General features: G+C 31.8%; 4 protein-coding genes across 5 annotated transcripts; 2 read left to right on the top strand and 2 right to left on the bottom strand.

The window, feature by feature from the left end:
- The first annotated feature begins 719 nt into the window (after positions 1 to 719).
- Positions 720 to 3,592, top strand: LOC123228271 (omega-3 fatty acid desaturase, chloroplastic-like). Of its 2 annotated transcripts, XR_006504657.1 has the most exons (9): positions 720 to 1,329; positions 1,449 to 1,538; positions 1,646 to 1,712; positions 1,801 to 1,893; positions 1,970 to 2,155; positions 2,258 to 2,338; positions 2,418 to 2,555; positions 2,642 to 3,035; positions 3,220 to 3,592. XR_006504657.1 is itself a non-coding variant. In XM_044653618.1 (8 exons), the coding sequence occupies exons 1-8, from the start codon at positions 833 to 835 to the stop codon at positions 2,825 to 2,827; spliced, it is 1,338 nt and encodes a 445-aa protein (XP_044509553.1). In that variant the 5' UTR covers positions 720 to 832; the 3' UTR covers positions 2,828 to 3,213. The 2 variants fall into 2 exon arrangements, 1 of the variants encoding a protein (XP_044509553.1); XM_044653618.1 differs by lacking the exon at positions 3,220 to 3,592 and having other exon boundaries at positions 2,642 to 3,213.
- On the bottom strand, positions 3,197 to 4,338 carry LOC123227840 (N-(5'-phosphoribosyl)anthranilate isomerase 1, chloroplastic-like). The gene is made up of 4 exons (XM_044652965.1): positions 4,180 to 4,338; positions 4,016 to 4,084; positions 3,697 to 3,860; positions 3,197 to 3,356 (listed from the first exon to the last, which is right to left on the bottom strand). Exons 1-4 carry the CDS (start codon positions 4,336 to 4,338, stop codon positions 3,197 to 3,199), a joined length of 552 nt encoding a protein of 183 aa, XP_044508900.1.
- A 3,304-nt stretch (positions 4,339 to 7,642) lies between these two features.
- On the bottom strand, positions 7,643 to 10,574 carry LOC123227656 (zinc finger CCCH domain-containing protein 29-like). Its single transcript, XM_044652752.1, has 2 exons — positions 10,416 to 10,574; positions 7,643 to 9,938 (listed from the first exon to the last, which is right to left on the bottom strand). Exon 2 carries the CDS (start codon positions 9,928 to 9,930, stop codon positions 7,915 to 7,917), a length of 2,016 nt encoding a protein of 671 aa, XP_044508687.1. The 5' UTR covers positions 9,931 to 9,938; positions 10,416 to 10,574; the 3' UTR covers positions 7,643 to 7,914.
- An 11,891-nt stretch (positions 10,575 to 22,465) lies between these two features.
- LOC123227076 (jasmonate-induced oxygenase 2-like) lies at positions 22,466 to 24,707 on the top strand. Its single transcript, XM_044651707.1, has 3 exons — positions 22,466 to 23,223; positions 23,306 to 23,636; positions 24,349 to 24,707. Exons 1-3 carry the CDS (start codon positions 22,727 to 22,729, stop codon positions 24,604 to 24,606), a joined length of 1,086 nt encoding a protein of 361 aa, XP_044507642.1. The 5' UTR covers positions 22,466 to 22,726; the 3' UTR covers positions 24,607 to 24,707.
- Positions 24,708 to 25,310: the final 603 nt, after the last annotated feature.

Raw genomic sequence — 25,310 nt, 5'->3', positions numbered from 1 at the left:
AAAAAATGGACTTAGACTGAACCTTAATTGAAAAATGTTATTACTCTTTATTATAATATAAGCTACACTTGTATGTACAAATAACATAAGATGTGATAAAATGAAATTTACCCTTGAAAAAAGAGAATATACTTTTTTAACTAAGAAAAAATATAAAATAAAATTATACCTATATATTTTTTATACATAATTTATATATATAAATAATATGTTATCATATGATTAAATTATTTTAAATTAAAGATAAATTTTTTTTATTTATATAATAATGTATCATTTATATATTTATATTATATATTAAAAATATATACATATAACATTACTTGAAAATATATTGTTTTAGATATATTTAAAAGAATATGCGAATTATTTATATATATCTAATAGAAAACTGATATTTGTCATACATGATTTGTGGCAATGACCAATCACCGTCCACAAATGAAACCGCAAAAGACCTTTGGCAGAATCCAAACCAGTCTTCATCACACAATTCAACGACCTAGATTTGACCACGTCATCTCACTTTTGCCATTCACACGTGGGGGACCTCCTTCCCCAATTTTCTTGGTCAAATGGCGTTTCCAATTCACATAGACCATGGAGTCAGGCAAACTGAATATACATGTACATATACATGTACATATACAAATACATTATTACACTACTGTAAATGGAAGCCCAAGGCCATGTAAAGATTAGCTATAAATGAGTACAAAGGACAAGCAACAAGAAGCACAAGTTGAGCCTTCTTGTTAGAAGTGGAGGAGAGAAGCCCTTGTCTTATCTTCTCAATTTTTATACATTTTATAGGCTCTTGTTTGGTTCTTCAATGGCGAGTTGGGTCTTATCGGAATGTGGCATAAGACCCCTGCCTAGAATCTATGCTAAACCCAGAACTGGACTCTCCAAGTTTAAATCTTTACAAGTTGCTAAAACTCACTGTTTTGCTTCTTCGTTAAAGGTGTCAAATGGGTTTATTACCGACAGAAAGTGGTCACTGAATGTGAGTGTTCCATTGAGTGGACATAAGATTCTATGTGAAGAGAAAATCAATGGAGTTAGAGAAGAAGAAGAAGAAGAAGATGGTGGTGAGTTTGACCCTGGTTCGCCTCCTCCTTTTAAATTATCTGATATTAGAGCAGCTATTCCTAAGCATTGTTGGGTTAAGGATCCATGGAAATCAATGAGCTACGTTGTGAGAGATGTTGCTGTGGTTTTTGGCTTGGCTGCTGTTGCTGCTTACTTCAATAATTGGGTTGTTTGGCCTCTTTATTGGATTGCTCAAGGAACAATGTTCTGGGCTCTCTTTGTTCTTGGCCATGATTGGTAATCCAGCAATTTTGTTTCTTATGTTTCAGTGCCATTTTCACTGTGTTTCATATTTGTATTTATGATGCTTACTTCTCTGTTTATAACAAAAATTGTGGTTGGTTTTGATTATGCAGTGGTCATGGTAGCTTCTCAAATAACCCAAAACTGAACAGTTTTGTGGGTCATCTTCTTCATTCATCAATTCTTGTTCCTTACCATGGATGGTTAGTCCCCAGACAGCCCAGCTTGATGCTAATTTATTGCAGACCTTTCTTTCCGTATAAAATAATTGATGGTCAATTTGAAAAAAAAAAAAAAATGGTTTCTGCAGGAGAATTAGTCATAGAACCCATCATCAGAACCATGGACATGTTGAAAACGATGAATCATGGCATCCGGTAAGCGTTGGTTCCCATCTAAGGTACCAATTTGATTTCTCTCTTCAATCATGCAAATAATTCAGTGTAAATTCTATGTTTTCTGTAGTTGTCCGAGAAAATTTACCGGAGTTTGGATGATGCTACGAAATTGTTAAGGTTCACCTTGCCTTTTCCTATGCTTGCTTACCCTGTCTATCTGGTAAGATTTTTTTTTAATTTATACTTTGAACCAGTTTATACTCCTAGAAACTGTGTTCTGATAGTTTCAATTACAGTGGGCTAGAAGTCCTGGAAAGAAGGGCTCTCATTTTAATCCAGATAGTGATTTGTTTGCACCAAATGAACGAAAAGATATCATCACTTCCACTGCTTGTTGGACAGCCATGGCTGCGTTGCTTGCCGGTTTATCTTTCACAATGGGTCCTCTCCAGATGCTTAAACTGTATTTCATTCCATACTGGGTAACTTCAGCTTCTTTGTGCTAAATTGTTTCAACAATTTTTTCTTTTTTCCCGAAAATACAATATTCATATGCCAGTTACTGAATTGTCATACATATGCAGATATTCGTCATGTGGTTGGATTTGGTAACTTACCTGCATCACCATGGTCACGACGACAAGCTTCCTTGGTACCGGGGGAAAGTATGATTCTGATTGTTCTATGAGATACAAGAATTTTATCTATCTAGAGTTTAGCAATTTAATTGTGTAGCTGACACAGGAATGGAGTTATCTGAGAGGAGGGCTTACAACAGTTGATCAAGATTATGGATGGATTAATAACATTCACCATGACATCGGAACCCATGTGATACATCATCTCTTCCCTCAAATCCCACACTACCATTTGATAGAAGCAGTGAGTATATCTATCTATGTCATTACATACAAACTTTCTTGACAGACATGCTGGTAAGTTCTAATGGTTTATATACAATTTTACAGACTGAAGCAGCTAAACCCGTGCTTGGGAGTTACTACAGAGAGCCGAAGAAATCTGGACCTCTGCCGTTTCATTTGTTGGGAAGCCTCATAAGAAGCTTGAGAAGGGATCACTATGTCAGTGACACTGGGGATGTTGTCTATTATCAAACAGACCCTAAATTAGATGGACCAATGAAACAAGATTGAAACCCAGCTGAATAATTTCAAGCACAGCAAGTGAAGCTTATTAAAGCCATTCATTCTTTTAGAAGAGCCACATAACTTCTGACCATTATCTCACTCTGCATCACCAGAATTACAGAGCCCATCTGCCCCAAATTTGTATTCTTGTTGATGTACTTGAGAATAGGTTAAAATCCGTAAAATGACCACAGTCATCCTACTCTTCCCGCAGTTCAAGTAGCTCACAGTTTCAGTACTTCATATCTTATTCTTGATTCATCCCAACTTTTGCTCCTAAATAGTCAAAACTGAATACGTAACATGCACCAAGATGAATGCATTTATGTCTTCATGAAAATTTGAACAGTTTTCCGAAGATAATGAAGTTTATTATCATTTCCTTTTCTCTTCTTCAGATTGTACTGCATTCATAAAAGAAGATACTCGCCATTGATCCTTTTGAATTCCATCTGAGCCACAGATGCCATTACTAACATCAATTCCGTTAGGCTTGAGGGTGGAAAGGGCTTTCAAAACATTCTCAGGATTGATCCTGCAGCCAAGAGTCACCCAAGTTTGCTTCTAATTGGAGGTAAAGAAAACTGGGCTCAGGTAAATCCTTTGCCGCTGCAGACACAGTCACTAATTTATATTTACAAGTTAAGAAGCTAATAATTCAAAGAATTGCAGAGTACAGGATACAGTGAAAAAGATCTGTTTGAAGAGGTCAAATTTGGCCAATCTTTGATAAAAAGAAATCAAACTTACTAATTGGAAATTTTGTTAACATGTGGCGTAAGCAAAATCTGTATGGCAATTTCTTCCTCAAACTGCAGGACATATAAACTATGCTAAACAATGGGAATTGCATTTGAAAAAAAATCTCCTTTTACCTGTTACCCTTTGCGCTGCCCGCAAGAACCCAGTCAACCAAAGAACAGTCTTTATAAGAAATCTGGTTTAGAAGGTCCCCATTATCATTTGCTTGAAGAACATAAATTATTTGGTTTTCCTGAACTAATTTTGGAAATGCTGCACGGGAAGCCTCCCCACGAAGCTTGCAAATATCAAAAAATAACACAATTAAGTATTATAGAATGCCATATTCAAGGAATCCAAGACCGGAAACAGATATATACCTAAACAAACACACTCAAGCTCTGCCTAATCAGCAGCTCTTTGTATCATCTCTGCATCCTTATCCACAAACACCCCAACAACAGGCTCTGCCCCATATTCTCTTGCAACTTTTGAAATATCTTTAGCGACTCCAAGCGAAACCTAACGCTTGGAGTTGGGCCAAATAATCATTCCAATAAATTAGCTTCTGCTGCCATTGCAGCATCTCTAGCTGATGTAATTCGACACATCTTAACCAAAGGCACATTCTTTTCACGTTCCTCATCATTAGAAGAAAATTCATCCTTCTGGGAAGCACTACAAGTAATCTTATTTTTCACAAACAACCCCGCTGAATTTTTGAAGGCTGAGGAGTAGCCAATACACCACACCCATTTCCTAAATGACCCCGGCATTAGTATCAAACAAAACCAGAAGCAATCTGTTGTTAATGCATACATTGTTCAAGGTTTAGAGGTGCTTACATGTTGTATAATATTATACGTATACTTGCAAACAATTTTGGGATTTCCAAATGCATAAAATCTGGAAGAGAAAACACAATCCGGAAGAGAGAACACATGAACAACTAAGAAAATACCCAAATAAGGTATTCGAAAATGTTTATGTGAATATATGATTAGATTTGTTAGTTCTTTTTGTAGAAGTCCCTTTAAATAGACCTATTTTAATTATGTGTAGATTTTAATGAGGAAATCTGATTTTGTTTTGAATGAAAAATTAATGTATTAAGATTTAAGTCATAACATTAAAATGACGTCTGAAACTTCGCTTTAGAAGGAAAAAATAAATAAAAACCAAAAGACTTATTCCCACCCAATGTTTAATTATTAAAAATTCAAACACTTTTTTGCATATGTTTAAAATTAACGAAATCAATTAAATTGTAAAGATGAAATCGTTATTTAATTAGTAATATATTAAAAATAACATAATATTTTCTATTTTCCTTTAAATTTATAAAATTAACAATTTTTTTTAAAGTATAATACAATATTATTTACAAATTACATTTTCAAAACAATTTTAATCATTTTCATGCTGAAAAAAAAAATCGTGTGGGACTAAATAAATCCCTTCTTTAGAATAATCTACTAAGAGATTCCATGGCTGCCGACCAAGTCATTCAATTTCAATTACCATTACTTTAATACTTGGGTCAATTTTATTGGAATCAAATTCAATTGGCGTTCATTTTGTTCAATATAGGTGGTCGGTTTTGTTGAATGAAATGACTGTATTCTATATACTCTCTTTCCCAATCATTTTCTATGTCATTGATATAGGCCAAATGACGATTGCCCACCTAATGTTTGGTGCAAATTCAACTTTCATTTGTTAACTATAAAAAATACAAATACTCATTTGTGTATTAAATTTCATTATTACTCTCAAATATAAAATTATTATTTATTAAAATATTTAAAAAACTAAAAATGTATTACATTTTCTACCCCCAGATTTAGTTTTATGGCAAATTCCTTCTATCAAAAGTTTGAAAAATAAATATTTTTCCTTGGAGTTTTCCAATCAGCACTACCAACGACCGAAGACGACAATGGTTGATTGCTTTCTCCCTCTTGGCTTCTGTCTCCATCCTAGTCTATCCTTGACCATCACTGTCCAATGAAATCAACAGATGAAGATGCCTTTGCTCATCTCGACAAAGACGATGATTCATCCATATTAGTACTTAGTTTTTTTAATATTATATGTACACACTTTTAAAGACATAAATGATATATCAATATATGATTGAATAATTTTGAATTAAGGATAAGAAATATTTAATCATATGATAATACAATATTTATGTATATAATTATATACTAAAAAATATATGCATATACTTTAATTGTATTCATAACTGGTTTGAATGCCATATATTTTGACTTGACCAAATTGAAATAAGTTGTTGGAAAATTCATGCCAATTTTGTAAATTGAATTACAGTAAATTGTGTACTCGGAATTTGAATTTGTTCGATGCATATTGGGATGAATGCAATATGGGGTTTTTATAATTAATCTTTTTGACAATACATTTTGTGTTTGCATCTTGTTAGTTTGGATTCTATCATGAGCAACATATTTGAGAGACTGTTTCTCTATTTTGTTTTTGAGAGGAGAAGAAAATAGAAATACGCTAATATATTATCAGAATTGTAGTGTATTTATAAAATAACAATTTTGGCACATTATATATATGTTCAATTATCCAACGGCCACCAACTCCCATAATTACGATTACAATTAATTATGTTATAGGTCAAGTCAATCTGTTATGGATCGAGTCAAACTGTCATCGGTGGATCTAAACCTAAAAATTACTTATACTAATTATCGAATACAAATAATATATTTAATATTAGAATAGGAATATTAGTTAGGATAATATTATGTATATATATTTTTGATACATAATTTATATACATATATAATGTATCATCTTATGATTGGATGTTATTTTATTTTTAAATTAAAATTATTTAATTATATAATGATACATTATTTGGATTCTCAAATTGTATACAAAAAAATATGCACCATAATTTTATTGTATTATTTATCCTCTTTTTAATTGAATAGCACTATATGCACAACTTTTTATATTCAAATAATAACATGTCATCATGTGATTGAATAATTAAAAATTAAAGATAAAATAATACTCAATTACGTAATGATACATTGTTGTTTGTGTATAAAATTATACATATAATCTTATTATTTTTAATTACCCATTATAAAATTTTACTTCTCTAAATAACCAAAATGAGAATCTGAATACATTAGTTATGATGCTCTTTCAGTGGCAACATTCACCACATAAAGAGATATTCTTAATTCATAAAGCAAATTTTGTGGTGTAATCTTGAAGCAGTCAATTATGCTGAATAATGTTGGCAAGAAGCAAGAGAGAAGCTTCGTATTCTTCTGTATTTGGTATAAATATATGGTTGAGAGTTAGGCAAATTAGTCTCGTGGGCGGCCCGTTACAGACACTAAAAAACAGATAAAAGGCAAAGACCCCACACGTCAATTAGAAAATTTTGCCGCTTTCTTCATCTCCAATTCCAGGAAAAATCTGTGGCATTTGGCTTTTCATGAGCACAATTATTGGGGTTTGGGTGTTCAAGTTCAGAGTCAGCTCAGCAATTGCATTATTTTCAACAACTTCCTTTTCAAACCGAAAGATCCAGCCTGTTGCCTCAGAAATATCCAACTCCATCCATGCAAGTCTTTGGTGTCATACAGATAAAATTTGGACCCATAATAATCGCTGGATTGACTCCAAATTGATGTCATACACTTTGATACAGAAGGATTTCTGTAAGGTTAACGAGCCCTTTGGGATCTCCCAAGGAGCAGCTTGAATACTAAAAACATGTGGAATTCTTACATAATGAGAGTTGGTTTTGAGACTAGCCAATATTATATCAAAATCCTACTATTAATTTATCTGATACAGTGATTATAGAGTCGATCATTAGACTCAAGATTTTACCTATTTGATATAATTGATTCAACCCTAAAAAAGTGGTTCGACTAAAGTGCGGTTTCTTCTTGTAAAAATAATAAAAAACCCTTTGGGCCACTTCTCTAGTGGAAGATGTGTCTGAACAAGAGACCAACATAAACCAAAATGCCAAGAAAAGAAAATAAATCATGCCAACATATGAAGTGGTCAAGAGTATAGTTGAGAAAAGTAGCTAAATGAATATCATTACATTTATGTAAGATGACGGTTGAATAAGGCACATTCTTTTGCCGATAAGCAAGCAAATCAATCTCCCCGAGGAGGGTGAAAATAATTAAGTAAAAAAATTAACAAATCTTTTCTTCTCTGTTTCCATCTTGCTTTTCCTCATTTTTGTTCTTCCTAAAGTTTGACTACAATGGTGGAATACAAATAAGAACAAGAAAGAATATCAATTTAGTTAGAATAAAGTAGGAGCAAATTGATGTTCATTATGCCACCATTTGCTCCTGTTCTATGTACAATTGCTCCATCCATGAATTATGTTGCTGCTTCTCAGCGCCAAACATTCCACTTCCTACTGGAGGAACATCTCTCACCAGGGAATTAACCCAGGATACATCAGGCTCGTCAACATTTGATGATGGTGGCATCAAGCCTGTTGCTGCAGTGGTGGATTTTGTTGTTGTTAGATTGTTGCTTCGGAACCCGAATGAAGCTGACTTCTTAAGTTTGCTCAGCTCATCTCCTTGAATTCCCCAATCCAATTTCCCATCTGGGGAGCCCCAATCAGATAGATTAGTTGACTTCATAGATGCAGGATTAGAATGTGCTGTAAGGCTAGCTCGACTGGTCACTGCTCCACGGTCAACAAAGCTCTGGCTTCGCTTGGCGAAGGCAGATGACCTTGAGTTCATAACTGCAGCTGCCACTGCAGCAGATGAATCATAACCAAATTTTGAGGATTTCCTCACTGGTGAAGATGAGAGTGTAGTAGCTGGATAGCTTGCACGTAGTTGGCTCACATTTTGGTGAATTTGAAGTCCAGTTGGCGACTGCAGCTGGGTTGAAACTCCCTGCAACTGAGACAATACAGAAGGATCAAGAGGTTGAAAAGAATCATCAAGGTTACGCTTCAAATCTCCAATCCTTGTGTATTCCTTGCTCCAACAAGATGGTGAGGAGAGACTTGATATCTCCTCCCTTAATTGTTGTTGCCGCAAATTGCTGATCTGGTTCTCCAGCCCCAGCAACTCCATCTCCAAGTCAAAATCCCTTGCACTAAAAGCAGTCTTCAGCCGGCTACCAGGCAACTGCAAGGAAGGTGGGGTGACATTAACTTTGTTCTGCCACAAGTTTCCACTCTTGGGAGTTGAACCAGCAGCCAATGGAGACATTGGAGGAGTTGAAGTTGCAGGAAACGGCAAAGATGCTGAACCCAGAGACAATGGACTCACAGTTCCCATGTCGACTGCACTGACTGAAATAGAGCTCGGAGAAGGCATAGCTGAACCAGTGGATGCATATACAGGGCGCAACTCTTCAGGCTTGTGGGCAAAGAAACAAACCTTGCGGTTGCAACCAATCTCATCCTTGCAAAGCCGGGTACGGTACTGGGCAGGATGTAGCCAGGACTCAAAAACACCATGTGCATACTCACAACCGTCTGCCTTTGGACAAGATCCCTTGCGGAATTCTGGGCAAGGGACACAGCTATAAGGGTACTTCTTAGGGTCTCTTCTCCTTGCATTCTCACCTGGATGAACAAACGGGCACTCTGTCCAATCATGTGTATAAGCCCTTGAGCAAGGCTTCACCTTAAAAGCATACATTCTAAACTCATCAGTTCCATAAATACCATTGTTTATATCGGGCAAAGATGTATCTATAGGATACTCTTTCTTCTCAATTCCTTCCTTTGACAACTGAGGCATTTTGATATTCTCCAATTCTTCCTCTTCAAAAACAGTTTGATCACCATTCAACAATAGCTCTACTGCCCTTCTTCTTGAATTGCGCAATGATTTCATAGCTAGAGCAACAAAAGCAATTGGTTTATTACCATTAGCATCAACACAATTAGCATCAGCAGATGCATCAAGCAAGAGCTTGACAACCTCAACCACAGAGTTGGCACCACCGGCAACAGCACAGTGAAGTGCAGTGCTTCCATCAGAACCGCAGGCCCTATTCACATCAACCTTGCCAGTTCCAATAATATACTTCAAAACCTCCAGACTACCGAACATGGCAGCAATCATAAGTGGGGTCCTCTCTTCAAACCCCATCTTTTTCGACCCAAATTTTCTAGCATACCAGAAGCTTGCCTCATCAACATCAAAACCCCTCACTTCTATTTCATTCTTGAAGGCAGATAGATCATCAGAAGCTGATAATTCGAGCAAATATGAGGACTTGGTGTACAAGTCAACATCTTTTTGCTTGTGCAATTCACCCTCCATGAGAAAATTTGAGGCGCAAAGTCTACTGTCAGAACCACCGCACATACCAAATCCTGCACAATCATAAACAAAATAAATTCAATAAGCCGCTCAAGAGAAAGTAACTAAATAGTATAAGTGAAATATAGATGGAAGCAATACACAAATTTCCGTTTGGTTGCAGCGAAAGTACAAGAAAACAACAAAACCAAGTCTCCCTTTATATCATAAAACCAAATCTTATTCTAAATCATTTAATTTTCCTCACTTATCTCATAGATTTATATGGTTTAAAAAAGCAATTATTAAATATTAGTCATGCTCCAACTCATAGCTTGGTCCTAAAAGACTGATTCCTTGAAAAAAAAAAAAAGTGAAGAAACCGTGCAAAATTATAAATCCGCGAAGAATTGGTCAACAGAAGCCACCCCAGATATTAAAAATTAAAACTTTTAACACAATAATCCATCAAATAAGCAAACCCAGAAGCCAAAACTTGAAGACATCAAAAGCTAGGAGCTTTGTTTGATTTTGACCAAACAGAAACATACCTATGAAGACCTGTGACTTGTAGTAAAAGATAAGAAGAAACTGAAGAGGTTTTTCTTATAGTTTTGGTTGTAGTTTAGAGTGTGAAATAGGTAGAAGAGAAGTCTGTTGAGGAATGAGTTGCAAAGAGAGAGGCGAGTGAAGAGGGTTATTTATGTGGTTCTTTGAGGAGGAGAAGGAGAGAGGAAGGGGGAAAATTTTCTTCTTCGTCTCAGTTTCCTCTTTGGTCAAAGTCAACACTTCAAGGGTGGGCCACTTCTTCAACTGGTTTGGTTAGTTCATGGTTGGTTGCTTCACCAGAAGAAAGAGACTCAAATTCAAATGAAATTCGAATGAAATCTAAATGAAACACATTTTAGATAATGGTTTCATTTCTTGTAACAGGCTTATTGACTTGTCAGTCATGGTACTGGTAACAGTACTCGTTACCTCACGCGCGCTTTGCCATCTGTTGTTTACTCTCTTGTTATTTCTGCCTTCAAGGCGTGAATTTTATTTATTTTTTAAATATAAGTTAATGACAAAATGAATTATTTTCACTAAACATTTAATAAATTCGAAAATTTTTATTTATTAATTTAAAAATCTAAATACATATCCTTTGATAATTATCATTAATAAAATTACAATAATAAAATGGATGATTAATATAGTAATTAAAAATCTAATGTTTAATAAATGGTTGTTATAATACAAATTTTTATTATTAATATTTTTTTAACATGTGGGATTAATAATTAATTAACCGAAATACTAATATAAAATTTAAACATGTTACTATTGATCGCATTAGCCTTGATTTTGTAGGCTCGTTTTTTTTTTAAACTTTTATTCTAATAATGATTATAATTAGAAAATTTTATTTTCATTAATATTTGAAATTATTCGATTCTGAATCAAAGATTATCATCATCATTGTTGATGACTACAAGTCATCTTGACCCACCACACCAATCATTTCTTCATACACTTGTTGCTTTGAACAATAAATGTAAAATCGATTCAAGAAAAAGATCAATCTAATTTTATGTGTAAAACAAAATAAAATAATGATATTTATATTAATTTGATATATTTATTAAAAATATTTAAAAATTAATTTATTCTACAAAAAATTTTAAAATTTAATTTATTTAATTAAAAATTAGATAATTTAATCTTTTTAATAAAATAAATAAAATTTCTTTTTTTTTTAACATATTATTATCCTTTTAGCAACATAAAATATAAAGAAAGTTAATTACGAAGAAGAAAAATAATAACCGGACAAAAATTGTGCGAGTGGGGGTGAAAGTGGATGGACGGTGTGATAGATTCCCAGCTGTAAACGAGTCAAGGCTGCCTGCCACGCTTAACGCGTTCTCGTCCATTTAGGTGGGTAACAGGATATGCCTGACTCAGCATTCCACAACCAATTTTGACCCTGAATTTAAATTAAGTATCCATTTAGTCTTACATAATATTTTAATAAATATTTAGTCCCTATATCATTCATATTTAAATCTTTAGTGAAACCTTAGGGCTGAAACTGTCATTTTGCTCCACTGTGGACCCTCCTCCCCATTGCTTCCCCTTCATTTTAGGCACACATTTGACAAAATCTTGAAGCAATAATATAATATATTTGTATGAATTATGATACTTAAGGATAGTGTGAGGCTTTAAATTTTATCATTTTCTGTATGGAATGATTTTTGTATTATTCTAATAACCCTTCAAATCTGCTATTGGGTGTGGTTAATGTTGGCTATAAGTTTTCTCCATGTATATTATCAAATGATTAAATAATTTTAAATTAAAAATAAATTAATATCTAATCAAATTATGAAATATCACTAGGGATAGCAACAGAGAGGGACAAGGATAGATCTTAATCCCCGTTCTCCATGTCTTTGTCTCCTTTCCTTGAAGAACAATCCATTCCACATAGGAAAAAATATATTTTCTATATCTTTTAAACATAATATAAATATATTAAATAATAAAATCAATTAAAATTAAAACCGACCTACCATTTCAAATATTATAAATGTTATATGTTAACTATCTTAATATGTGCAACAAAAATATAAATAAATTTAAAACATATAAATATTATAAAATTATAAAAATATGTTAGTATTTTAAACAAAAATATTAATATAAAATAGTGAAGATAGGGATAGGGCAAAGACGGGATACATATATCTTTGTTTTTTATTACAAGGATATTTTTTATCCATTTTCTAGTTAGAATCAAGGACCCTAAATTTGACTCAAAATTATCATATTTAAACATTATATATATACATAAAAAAAGATACACATAACGTTGTTCATCTCATAATTATTATATGATGTGCTTTCCTTTGAATCACAAATTTGGTCCCAATAAATCCCAATCTAATAGGCCTATTCTAAATTTGAGGCCAGCCCAAATGTTCCGACGAAAAGGCGGCTAGCAATGACACCCACTTACTTTTATAATTGGGCTGACCATAAAACCCATTTAAAAGATGGCCCATTTACTGCCTTACAAATGGCTAGAAAGCCCATAGAGATGAAGGATTAATTTCAAGTCATCTCTACTCTCGATTGGGGGAACTTCCTTTGTATAAAATGGTTGGCTGTTGGTATAAATTGCAAACAAAATAAAAGTGTAGCAAATTTATGTGGCTTATTTCGTTTGTTTCCTAGTTATACTTAAGTTAAAAACGCTCTAACGATCATCAGAACCCTCAAGCACCTCTCTACTTAGGGAGACCAAGATAATTGTAGAGACCTTTTAACATTTTTTAGAGCATTTACAAAAATTTCACAAGGGTTTCCAATAATCGCTGAAGCTTTTTTGAGTTATTAACCAAAAAATTTTCACAATTGAGCTTTTGTCTAAGACTATGAGATTTTGCAATTTTTTTTGGTAATTCGAATTATATCTTTTGCATAATTGTGTATATGATTTGGTTTCCAAGGAAGAAAATTGTGACACCCCTTAGTAAATCTCACATTGGAAAAATATAAAATAAATATTAGATATATATTTGTACATCTCATATCGTTTAAATATGAGAAGATAAAATTAGTCAAATAGTCTGTGAATAAGACTGACCTGAACCAAACTGGTTTGACTCAGTTCGAATTAGTTTACTTGTGTGATACCAAACTTGTATGTCCTCACAAGCAATTGTGACACCATATGAGATTATTAAACTGTCAAGAAGCAATTTTTTAAGTTCAACGAGAACAATATTTAGAACGTGGCAAATGTGGTTTATATTATTTCCGTTTTCTTCTTAAATTGTCGGCAATTATAACCGAAAGAAAATGACTCAAACTTGCTTTTTAGTATTCACATTGAATTATTAGACAGCAAACGCTGTGTAATTAGTGGACCTGATTTAATATTAGCTTTGATTAGTACAGCTCAAATTAACACAGAGACTATCCCCATCACTTGTCTCACGCGAAAGAGCAAAGTCATGTGGTTTGCTTCTTATTCTCTTTTTCAAAGCTGTAAAAATTACTGCAAAGATTTTATATGTAGAAATATCTAAGGAGTTTTTCATATATTGGACTCTCAATCCGAATTGACTTTATCTTATGTAGTTGGAAAGCAATATAATAATACCATGTTACCAAATTTTATATATATATATATACATAATACTAATATTAGTTTTCAACTGTATAGTAAGTATCAAGCACCTCTTTATTCAAGTTTAATTTAAATAAAAAATAGTTTGGTTTGAGTTAAAGTTAAAAATAATTTGAGTTTGACTTGATTAGTAAGTTTAAAGTTTGAAATTCGATTCAAGTTCATAGCTCAAATTTGTAGTTTAAATTTATAACTTGAGTTTGCGATTTATTGATAAAACGATGTCATTTTGAGAATTGTTTGATATGACTAGAATTGAGTTACAAGCCAAATCAAATAATCTATTTGGCTCAAGAGTTAAATCAAATCAAACTTTATCTAAATGAGTTTGATTTGGTTTTAAAAAAAATGAGTCAATCGTCTTGACTTATATTCAAGTTGAAATTCAACCTGAGTCAAATTAGCTTTTGGGATCGAGCCAGCTTGGTTTGAGTCCAAGCCTCAGTCAAATGCTTGTTTTTAAGTGGGTGAGCAAAAAAAACAGAAGGAATTAAAATCGCTGAGTACTCTATGTTTCAATTTTGATTCCTCCCCAAAATCAACTCAGAAAGGGTAAGTTCTAACTTTTTTTTTTTTTTTTCAAATTCCAACATATAGGTTTAGGGTTTGTGTTAAACTATATCGATCCTTGTATAAGACAGTTTGATGACCTCAAGTCTAAGAATCATATATATCACTGTTTACAAAATGGATATATTCTATAAACACTAGGGCAACCATTTATATAAAATCCTCTTGATAGGACAAGTCCACAATATTTACTCATGTGTTGCACCTAACCGTCTATGAACAGTTTTGACATATGAGATCTATCACAACATTTCAATGGGGTCATTCAATGCTATAATAGTTTTAACTATATTACTTATACCTTTGGTTAAGAAAATATCAGAACTATGGACATTTTAAAAATGACTTTGGAGTCAGTTGACACACACATATCCCCTTATCATGATTCAACTATTCTAAAGATATTTATCTATATTATACACATAATATAAAACTATGATTGTCATTTTTATCAATTGAAATATTATTTCAACAAATAATACATTGGTGATAATTAGCTTTAGAGCATTATTCTAATAACAATAAGATACACGATCAGTAATCAACTATGCCACCTATATGAAAGTTAAACTTAAGTGTAGGTAGAAGACTTCTACCTAAAAGAAAAAAGAAGAGTGAGACTTGACAAGTTTCCCTTATCCCACAATTTCCGTAAACGTAACCAATCATTTTCTATTGTCACAAAAGTGCATTCATGTTCTATCTTTAACTTTAGTGGGAAAGGAAATCACTTCTCACAAAATTGGGGTTATGCAATTATCCTATTTTAGACGAAATTATAATTGAAATATAAGTTTTCGTATTGTATTACGACTTAATGTATTTAATAATGTGATTACAAATAACTCAACCTTTTGTCTTCTCAATTAAGGAGTGTATAGGGGTGATGGGGTTGATAACTTTGTGATCTAAGATACATAGCAATACTAACATACATTTTGTTATGTTGTTAATTAAATCTAATGCATAACCATAGACTTAGGCACCTGAGCAATAGGTCAAACCACATTGAAAACGTCTTATTTGATTGTTTCATTACTCTTTCTTATACTCTTAATTTTATATCTTGTTGGTGCTATCTTAGACATTAACTTTCACAAAAATATTTTTTATGGCTACACCTTACTCTAGATTCTAGGTTTTTTTTTTTTTCATTTTTTTTACGCTAAAAGACTTATTCCCATCCAAGGTTTAGTCCATTTACAAAATCTCACTCACTAACTTTCGAAAATTCAAATATCCCTCTGTCAATAGTTACCATTAGAAAAATCTTTTAGCAATAAAGATATAATCATCATTTAACCTATAATATTAAAAAAAATAAAATTTTATTCTCTTTTCCAACTTAGTTTTGAAAATTGATAATTTTTCTCAGTTTAGTTTTGAAAAGTTATATTTTCCCCTACTAGGGTTAACCCAAAAAAGTAACACATTTTTTGACAAGCTTATTTCCCCATCTCTAGTTGCCTTTTGTACCTGAGATTGATGACCTTCTTTCTTTGATGCTTTATGTCACTCTCGATGACATTGTCAACGAGGATTGTGTTCCAATCCAAACACTGTGTTCCACCTGCCTTCATTGACATCATGCGCTTCCAAGATCCAATACTCTTTCGAGAGATAGAGATACTCCACAAAGAGCAAGAGAGACAGAGATGTCTGATGACGTTTATGAAGGCAGGTGGAACATTGTGTTCGAATTAGAACGCAATCCTCATTGATGACATCTTTGGGAGTGACAAAAAGCATTGAAGCCAGGAGGTCTTCAATCTCAAGCAGAGAAGGCGATCAGTGACAAAGAAAAAATGTTGTTGGAATATGTGTTGTTCTTTTGAGTTAACCTGAGTAAGGGACAAATGTAATTTTTCAAAACTAAAATCAAGAAAATTGTTAGTTTTCAAAACTAAGTTAAAAAATAGAATAAAATTTTATTTTATTTTAAATATTATCGTTAAATAACAATTATACTCTTATTATTAAAATTTTTTTCTAATGATAATAGTTAACGGATGAATATTTAAATTTGTAAAAGTTAACAGATGAAATTTTGTTAATTGACTAAATCTTGAAAATGGGTTTTTGGCCTTTTTTTTCTTATTTTTATAAATCAGAGCATCGAATCAAATGCTGAGCAAATACAGGAAAAAAATCACATTCCAGAATTTCAAAAAGAAATAAGATCCGAACTTAATTAATTGACATCAATTAGCCGTTATATCCATAATTTTTTTGCCCATAGTAGTAGATAATATTCCCACGTGGTAGGGTCATTTTTAAATTTCCTTAAATAGATTTTAGGGAAAATGACTATTATTCGCTCCTTTTTCGTCCAAATGACAGTGTCCACCCTAAACTTTTTAAGAATGACATTTTCTTACATTTCTGTCTAATTTTCCATTAACTTTTAAGTGTAAAAGGACACTTAAGTAATATTTTTCAAGTTTAAATACTAATTATGATTATAATATATATTTTTTTCATTATCTTTATATTTTTCAAATTTTCTTTTTAACCATCTAATTTTCCTTTTTTGTTATTTTTTCATATCTCCTTGGCTCGCGAGGTGTCAGTGTGGACCAACCAAAAACCGAGGTCAGTAGCAAGAGTAAAGTCGACATAAGCAACATTAGATTCAACGGATGCAAGAAATGAGCGATTGAGCAAGTTGTGCTCGAAGGAAGCAACACTGAATGTTTGTGCTTTGGTGCTTATGCAAGTGGTGGTGACTTACACGATGACAAGATCCAAACTTTTTAAAGGGGCAAAAACTGATGAGAACCAATCTTCATCTCCTCTCAATCTCACCCAACAGTAAGATTCAAGCTTCTCTAAGGGACACCATTGGCAAGATCCAGCAAAAGCATGGTCGCTCTAAAGTTGTGGGTGAGGGCAATGCGACAAAGAACAAAGTTCCCAATAGTTGGTGGCAAACAACGGATACTCTGGGTCCGACAAAGGAAATTAGTGAAGTGGAGTGGATAAAAGGATACAGGTCATATACGGTTAATTGTTCAAATATTATTCTTGAGATATCAAACAGGTGGACAAGTGTTTCATATGCAGCTCCTCCAATTCGTCAAAACTCGTGCTCAACAAGTGGGCGAAGAAAATACAAACTCAACCGTAGATGATTAAAAAGGGTTTAAATAAAAGATCATTACTGAATTTAACTAAAATAAATGACATTTCTAACATTACCTTCATAGGAAATTTCATTTGAAAAATCTGACACCTCAATCACTTTAATTGGAAAAATGAAATATATATTGAAGAAGTTGATGTGACAAAAATAGGGTTGATTCAGAGAATTTGGAGGTTACTCAGTGATTTCAGTGGGCAGATTCTTTAGTTTTGCATGTGATGTGCTTAATCTGCTTTTAATTATAGTCAAAAGCATTTACAGATTCATTGAACTGAATGAGTTTTCATTTGCTTAATTGATAAGGCTCAAAATCATTACAAGATGATGCAGTCATTGATCACCAAAGATATTCTCTTTCTGAAACCCTAGCTTGCTACAAAAAGATGAACAACCACCTTCGAATTTAATTTTCACTATTAAATATATTGGTGAAGTAACCGTGCATGTCATTGAATAGATTAATACGTAGAGAGCAAGCTAAGGTAAGGAGGTTTGTCTCAATTAATAATTGGCATCGCAGTGTATTTAGGGGTTGAAATATTTACCAAAAAAACAAAATTAAATAATCAATAAAATTATACATACCCAGTTTAAATATACAAATAGATACATACTTATGTGTGTTATTATGATTTTAAATTGAAAATAAAATAACACTAAATCACATAATGACGCACATAAATGTATACTTATTTGTGTATTTAAACTGGGTTTTATATACATATAGGTTGGATTCAGATGGAAGAGGAGAGACAAACCGAGTCATGGAAGGATTTGTCAGATGCAATTGAAAACCAGAATTGCAAAGAAAAAGGTTGCCCCATTTTTATGTTGAAACTTGCTATTTGGCTTTCCCAATTTGTTTTTAGGTAAAATTTGAAAGTATTAATGGGCCACGCAGCAAGCTACCAACCGCTAAATTTAAGTTAATTTATTCACTTCTGCGATTAAACTCTCTCTCACTCACTCTCTGTGTATCCCAGACTTGTTTCTGCTTGAACAGAAGTTAAAATGGGGGTAAAGGTGAGGTCAGTATTATTGAAACTGGAGTTCTTTTTTTTAAGAATTTTGGGTGCATATATACGTATAGAGAGAGAGAGAGAGAGAGAGAGAGAGATTAAGGAAGGAAGTTTTCTACGTCTATGGATAGAATTTTAAAGGCTTTATGAATTAAGATTTACAATACTTGACTATATATATTTGCCATGTAGAGACCGATGATAAAATTATAGTGAGGAGAGCATAAGATTATAGAAGAGCCTTGTGCATGATTTTCTGGCATAAGTTGAAAATATTGTAACTCAGATATCATAAATCCCTGCAGTGGTTACTGCTTCACTTGTCTGTTTGATTAGGTACTTGAATTATATGTTAATTAGATTTTATCTGACAAATAAAGCCGATATAATATGTCACTTTACGTATATTTGTTTTAAAAGCTTCGTTATTAAATCAAAATTATTCTCCAAATTATTGCAAACTGATACATGTATTTGTTAAATTTAAACTGAGTTTATTTGAATTTGAATTTAAGTTTGGTTTGAATGAGTCTGAGCTTAGCTTAAGTAAACTGGAGCTTGAAAGTTTAATATTTTTGAACTCGAACTTTAAGGATGTTTAACTTGTCAAATTCACGAACTTAAAATTTTTAATACAAAATATCATTATTTTGAATATATATATTAAAACAATATCATTTTACTAATAAGTCAAGCTTAAACTCAAGCTTAACTCTTTTAAAACAAGTCAAACTTGAGCTTGATTTCATGCAAATTAAGCCGAAATTGAGCTTAGCTCCTCTCGAATCCAACCTTACTTATACATAATAAATGATGACATATACATGTTATAAGTCGGAAAGATTTCATGCGAAGCTACTTTCATATATAGTATTTTTTTTCTATAATATTTATAATAAATGTAGTATTATATGTATAAATAATATAAACAAATTTATGTACAAACTATTATATAATAATAACGTGTTATTATATTATTGATGATTTTAAATTAGAAATAAAATAAAGTTCAATAATACGATAATATATTATCATTTATCCACATTATTTATGCTAATAGTTTTTTTTTTTTTTGCCAAAATAATTCAATGGCGGAACTTATTTTTATATGTGCAACCATTAGAGAAATATAAAAATTGTTGGTTAATTGACAATAAGCAATTAACTTTAAAGAGGCATTTGGTTCTGATTTCTTATTACCGTAATAATATGTTATTAAGGGCGTCTGGTGTTGGGTGATATTTGATTACGATGATAATATATTTTTTTTATTGAAGACATTATTTTGTTTAATTTATTAAATAATAAATTTTCTTTCTTGCATTTTTCAGTTATCGAAATTATCTTTGGCCGTCTTTTTTTGCCTAATCTCTCTCCCTCCTGATGCTGAACTACACTTCTTTAGCCTAGTTTGACATGAACTGGGTTGGGCTGAAGAAATATCTTCCCCAACACTGGTGTTGAGCGATGCTCTCTCTCCCTCCCTCCCGACACAACGAAGTTAGGGAGAGAGAGTATTGCATTCGTATCAAACTAGGCTAAAGAAGCATCGCTTAGCATTAGGAGAGAGAGAGAATGGGATGAAGAAGCCAGTTGGAGACGGGTTCGACAGTTAAAAAATATAGAAAAGAAAAATAAACTCTAGAAGAGAAAATATAACTTTTTAAAACTTAGATCGAAGAAAACTTGATAGTTTTTAAAACTAAGGTTAAGAAATGAGATAAAATTTTATTTTTTTAATTTTACTGATTAAATGATTATTATTAACAGATTTTGTTAACTTTAATCGTTAACAAATAAATATTTAAATTTTTGAAAATTAACAGATAAAAGATTGACAATAAACTGAACTCTGGGTGGGAATAAACCTTTTAGCCTTCCCTAAGAATTATCGTCCCCAGCGCTAGTGCATTGTTAGTATTACTCAGTCTAGAGTATTGAATTTTATGTCTGTGTCACCCCTGTTGGTTGTTGTTTTAGTCTCACTCTCACACCTCCCACCATGAAAACAACAGTGTTTAAATCAAATTATCGACTGATAAATTTCCAAATCTGTCGTTATTCAAGTGATCATCATATCAGTTGCAATTCTGCTAGCTTCTCGGTATGCTGATAATATTAGTCAATGGTTTTACCTACCTTATTTCTATAACCTTTTTCAACACAACCATCTTCAACTAACATTTTTCCTTGAGTAAATGATTTATATACAGTTACAAGTTTCACCTGGGGTAAAACATTTTATATATTATCGAGATGGTTCTCCATTCACCTTTTAAAAATCCATGTGTGTTCATACCCAACCTTTCAAAAGTGTCGATAGCTGTTCAATTTACTGCCGATGTAGCAACAAAATTCACATGTCTATTATCAGTGTCTCTTTCTTTATTGTTCTCTGCCATTGTTTGTTTTTCTAGGTAGGCGGAAAGCTTATTTCAATCCCGTTATTTTGAAATCATATAAAGTAAGTAAAATTTTAGTTTTAATAATCGTATTAAAAAATAATTTAATTTTAAAATATTATCAAAAAATATTTAAATATTTGTTTTTTTAGGTTTGAAATTCGATTATTTACCATTCAAACAACACTTTGAGATTTACTTCTTGTTATTGTTATTATTTTTTTAGTAACAAAAAAACCTCATTGAAATTTGATTTTCTTATCAAGACCGAACTAGTTAGATTAACCAAGATAAACTATAAATCTAGTGAGTTTAATTTCATATAAATTGAGCCAAGCTCGAGCTCGCTTCATATAAGTTCAAGCTTAGCTAATTTAAAAAGAGTCGAGCTTGAATCGAGCTTTTAACTAACTTGTTATTAAAACAACATCATTTTATATTAAAATTTTTAGTTTGTGAGTTTAACAAGTTAAATACTCTAAAACTCAAATTTGAGCTCATTTAAACTTAGCTCGTTTCAGACTCATTTGAATCGAGTTCAAATAAGCTCGGTTCGAATCTAATCGTACTCATAACCACTAAACCAAATAGATTAAGAGTTTGATTTTGATATATTATCAAAAAAAATTTTAACTCATATTTTTTTTTATATATAAAACTATTTTTATTATTTAAACCAAATCTAATAAGTAATCTCATAATTATTGAATAAAATAAATCAAAATTTTAATTTTAATATATTATAAAAATAACTTAAATTCATGGCTTTTTATGTATATAAAATTTTCCTTTTTAATGATTCAGACAATCCTTTTTGGGTGCCTGTCATTATTATGTTATCCGTGGATATAAAAACAAACACGGATAACACACGCAAGTTGCCTACGGCGCCGAAATGGGTACAATTGGGTCCGTCCTTCTGGTCCATTAGCTATAAATGGCTCAAATGTGTGTTAGCTTGAAACACGAGGGTCTGAAATGGACCCCTCGAACCTTAACAAGCACGAAAATATATTAAAAATATCATCTATTTTGTTTATATTTATATATAGTTTTTTTTTTTAGTAATATTATGTGTATTCATTTTGGATACACAAATATATACACACTCACATATGTCATCATATGATTGATTATTATTTTATTCTTAATTCAAAATCATCTAATCATATGATGATACATATAAATGTGTATATATTTATGTACCTAAAGTAAGTACACATAATTTTATTATTATTATTTTTTTTAAGTATAAAATTTTATCTTCAATCCTCTATAAAGTAATAAGGCTGAAATCTTTTTTCACTTGGAAAAATTATCTAATCCTCCATTAATTTCACGTTCTCTTTTTTGATGTCTATTTCCGTTCACTGGACTACCCCACTACTCTTCTTCCTTTTAACTACCACTCGCCAACGCCCTTCTGTGAGCCTCATATCCCTCTCTGCCTCTTTCTCTATCTCTTTTATTTTTTCTCTGTTTCTCGATACTATTAATAATTTCTTATTTCTTTTTCCAAGTACAATTTTGATCCTCAGACGCCATCATGAACAAGTTAGAGGATTGGCCCGAGCCTATTGTTCGAGTTCAAAGCTTATCCGAAAGCGGCTTAAATAAAGTTCCAGAAAGATACATCAAGCCTTCAAATGAGAGGCCGTCGTTCTCCTCTAATATTAATGACAATGTTAATATTCCGGTCATTGATCTAGCCGGCTTGTTTCAAGACGATCAAAACGTTGTCGCTCAAATCCTTTCTCAACTTTCCACGGCTTGCCGTGAATGGGGATTCTTCCAGATTCTGAACCACGGAGTCCGCCCTGAACTGATGGACCAGGCTCGAGAAACTTGGCGCCAGTTTTTTCATGCGCCGATGGAGCTTAAACAAGCTTACGCTAATTCTCCGAAGACTTACGAAGGCTATGGCAGCCGTTTGGGCGTCCAAAAAGGAGCCATTCTTGACTGGAGTGATTACTATTTTCTCCACTATCGACCTCCGAATTTAAAAGACTATAACAAGTGGCCTGCCTATCCACCTTCTCACAGGTACTTGAATGTTAATTGGTCGTTTAATTGTGAGTTTAGCGTCGTTTAATTGTTGATTTTGATGGATTATGAACATTTATAGGGAAGTGATTGATGAGTACTGCAAAGAATTGGTTCAATTATGTGGGAGATTAATGAAGATTTTGTCATTAGAGCTTGGATTAAGAGAAGATGATCTTCAAAATGCATTTGGAGGTGAAAATATTGGAGCCTGTTTACGGGTCAATTTTTATCCCAAGTGTCCACAACCCGACTTGACTCTCGGGTTATCGTCTCACTCGGATCCTGGCGGGTTGACCATGCTTTTGCCCGATGATGAAGTTGCGGGTCTTCAAGTCCGAAAAGGAGATAATTGGATCACTGTAAAGCCCGCTAAACATGCTTTTATAGTCAACATTGGTGATCAAATTCAGGTAATTTATTTATTAATTTCCCTCTCTTAATTATCCATAAATATAAAATAAAATAAAAAATTTGTTTGGTCAGGATTCATGAACCATTGCTACAAAGGCACATGGTGATAATTATTTTTAAATTTTAAATGTTGAATTTTTTTTTTAGAGCATGAGTCCAAGTAACAATTATTGAAGTCAAAAGACTCTTCTTTTTTTTTAACTAATATTATTATATTTGTTCTAATATTACACATGGATAATTATCACTATTGTATGAGATAAAACTTTGATACCATTTGAATGATATAAACTTTCTTATTTTCCCACATTTTAAATGTGCTATTTGTAGAAGATTTTTCTTTCTTTGATTTGTCATTTTTGTTCTTCTCTATATTGCAATCCGTCTACTTGCTTTTTCGATGTTTCAAAGGCATGAAATAAAGACAATATTAAATATACATATTTTTGATATATAAATAATATATTATTATATAATTAAATATTATTTTATTTTAAATTATTCAATTATATGATAACATATAATTTATATATTTATTTTATATATTAAAATGTTTACATATAATTATATTGTAAAAGAGAAAGATAATTAATTTCTCATTATAACCATTTGTAACTTTGCATAATAAACCACTTTTAATCATCATAAATTTCATAGTTAATCAAGTTTTAATTTTCTAATTAAATTTTATTGGTGTTTGATTTTGATTAGGTTTTAAGCAATGCAAATTACAAAAGCTTGGAGCATAGAGTCATAGTAAATCCAGATCAAGAACGAGTATCATTAGCTTTCTTTTACAATCCTAAAAGTGATATACCGATTGAACCAGTAAAGGAACTTATAACACCGGACAAACCTGCATTGTATCCTCCAATGACATATGATGAATACAGACTTTTCATTAGATTGAGAGGTCCACAAGGCAAATCCCAAGTAGAATCTATGAAATCTCCAAGATGTAGTTCATAAATTAAGATTCAGCCCTTTTTTGGGTTATCAGATATAATTGTTCATCTTATAATCATAAAAGGATTATATTAATTGAAACAAATGAAATTTTACAATGTAAACACTAATTATACATGTTTTTTTTTTTTTCAAATAAAACTATGTATTTGTGTTTTGAGTACACAAAATTAGTATACAAATGATGTGTTATCATATAATTATGTGATTTTAAATTAATAATAAAATAATATATAATTATATACTAACATATTATATGTGTATTTATTTTATCTACTCAAAATATACACATATAACATTTTTCTTTTTTTATTAATTGGAGAACTTCATTCATATTAATTTAACAGATAAATTATAAAATATAATAATCAAATATATAATCGTTATATTAAATAAATTAAAATTTTATAAATACGGGAAAGGGTTAATACTTCCCTAATTATTTTGCTTATCCCTAAGTCCTAATTATGCAAATGTTAATTATTCCCGGCCGCAGGACCCACTAAAATTTTGATAATGACATATGTTTTATTTTTCCATCGTTGATTGAGGCCAACGAAATAAACATTTTTTTATGACTCTAATGCCATGATACGCGTGAAATAACAAATTTAATTGAGTCTTTTTTTTAATAGATATTTTTTCTTCTTTTTGACTAATTTTATATGGTTGGATTTAATTTGTTTCAAATTTAAAAAAAAAAAATC

The sequence above is a fragment of the Mangifera indica genome, chromosome 10, assembly GCF_011075055.1.
Source record: "Mangifera indica cultivar Alphonso chromosome 10, CATAS_Mindica_2.1, whole genome shotgun sequence".
Classification (NCBI taxonomy): Eukaryota; Viridiplantae; Streptophyta; class Magnoliopsida; order Sapindales; family Anacardiaceae; genus Mangifera; species Mangifera indica.
Note: the sequence above shows the minus strand (reverse complement) of the source record. Positions and strands in the feature narration are given on the sequence as shown.

What these genes read in the sequence shown, in the direction of transcription:
- LOC123228271 (XM_044653618.1), top strand. Translation starts at nt 833, where the DNA reads ATGGCGAGTTGGGTCTTATCGGAATGTGGCATAAGACCCCTGCCTAGA. An exon ending in TTTGTTCTTGGCCATGATTG is followed by an intron (nt 1,330 to 1,448) that starts GTAATCCAGCAA and finishes TTGATTATGCAG; the next exon opens with TGGTCATGGTAGCTTCTCAA. An exon ending in TGTATTTCATTCCATACTGG is followed by an intron (nt 2,156 to 2,257) that starts GTAACTTCAGCT and finishes ATACATATGCAG; the next exon opens with ATATTCGTCATGTGGTTGGA.
- LOC123227076 (XM_044651707.1), top strand. Translation starts at nt 22,727, where the DNA reads ATGAACAAGTTAGAGGATTGGCCCGAGCCTATTGTTCGAGTTCAAAGC. An exon ending in GCCTATCCACCTTCTCACAG is followed by an intron (nt 23,224 to 23,305) that starts GTACTTGAATGT and finishes GAACATTTATAG; the next exon opens with GGAAGTGATTGATGAGTACT. An exon ending in ACATTGGTGATCAAATTCAG is followed by an intron (nt 23,637 to 24,348) that starts GTAATTTATTTA and finishes GATTTTGATTAG; the next exon opens with GTTTTAAGCAATGCAAATTA.
- LOC123227656 (XM_044652752.1), bottom strand. Translation starts at nt 9,930, where the DNA reads ATGTGCGGTGGTTCTGACAGTAGACTTTGCGCCTCAAATTTTCTCATG.
- LOC123227840 (XM_044652965.1), bottom strand. Translation starts at nt 4,338, where the DNA reads ATGCCGGGGTCATTTAGGAAATGGGTGTGGTGTATTGGCTACTCCTCA. An exon ending in GTGAAAAGAATGTGCCTTTG is followed by an intron (nt 4,085 to 4,179) that starts GTTAAGATGTGT and finishes TCCAAGCGTTAG; the next exon opens with GTTTCGCTTGGAGTCGCTAA. An exon ending in GGGCAGAGCCTGTTGTTGGG is followed by an intron (nt 3,861 to 4,015) that starts GTGTTTGTGGAT and finishes GATATTTGCAAG; the next exon opens with CTTCGTGGGGAGGCTTCCCG.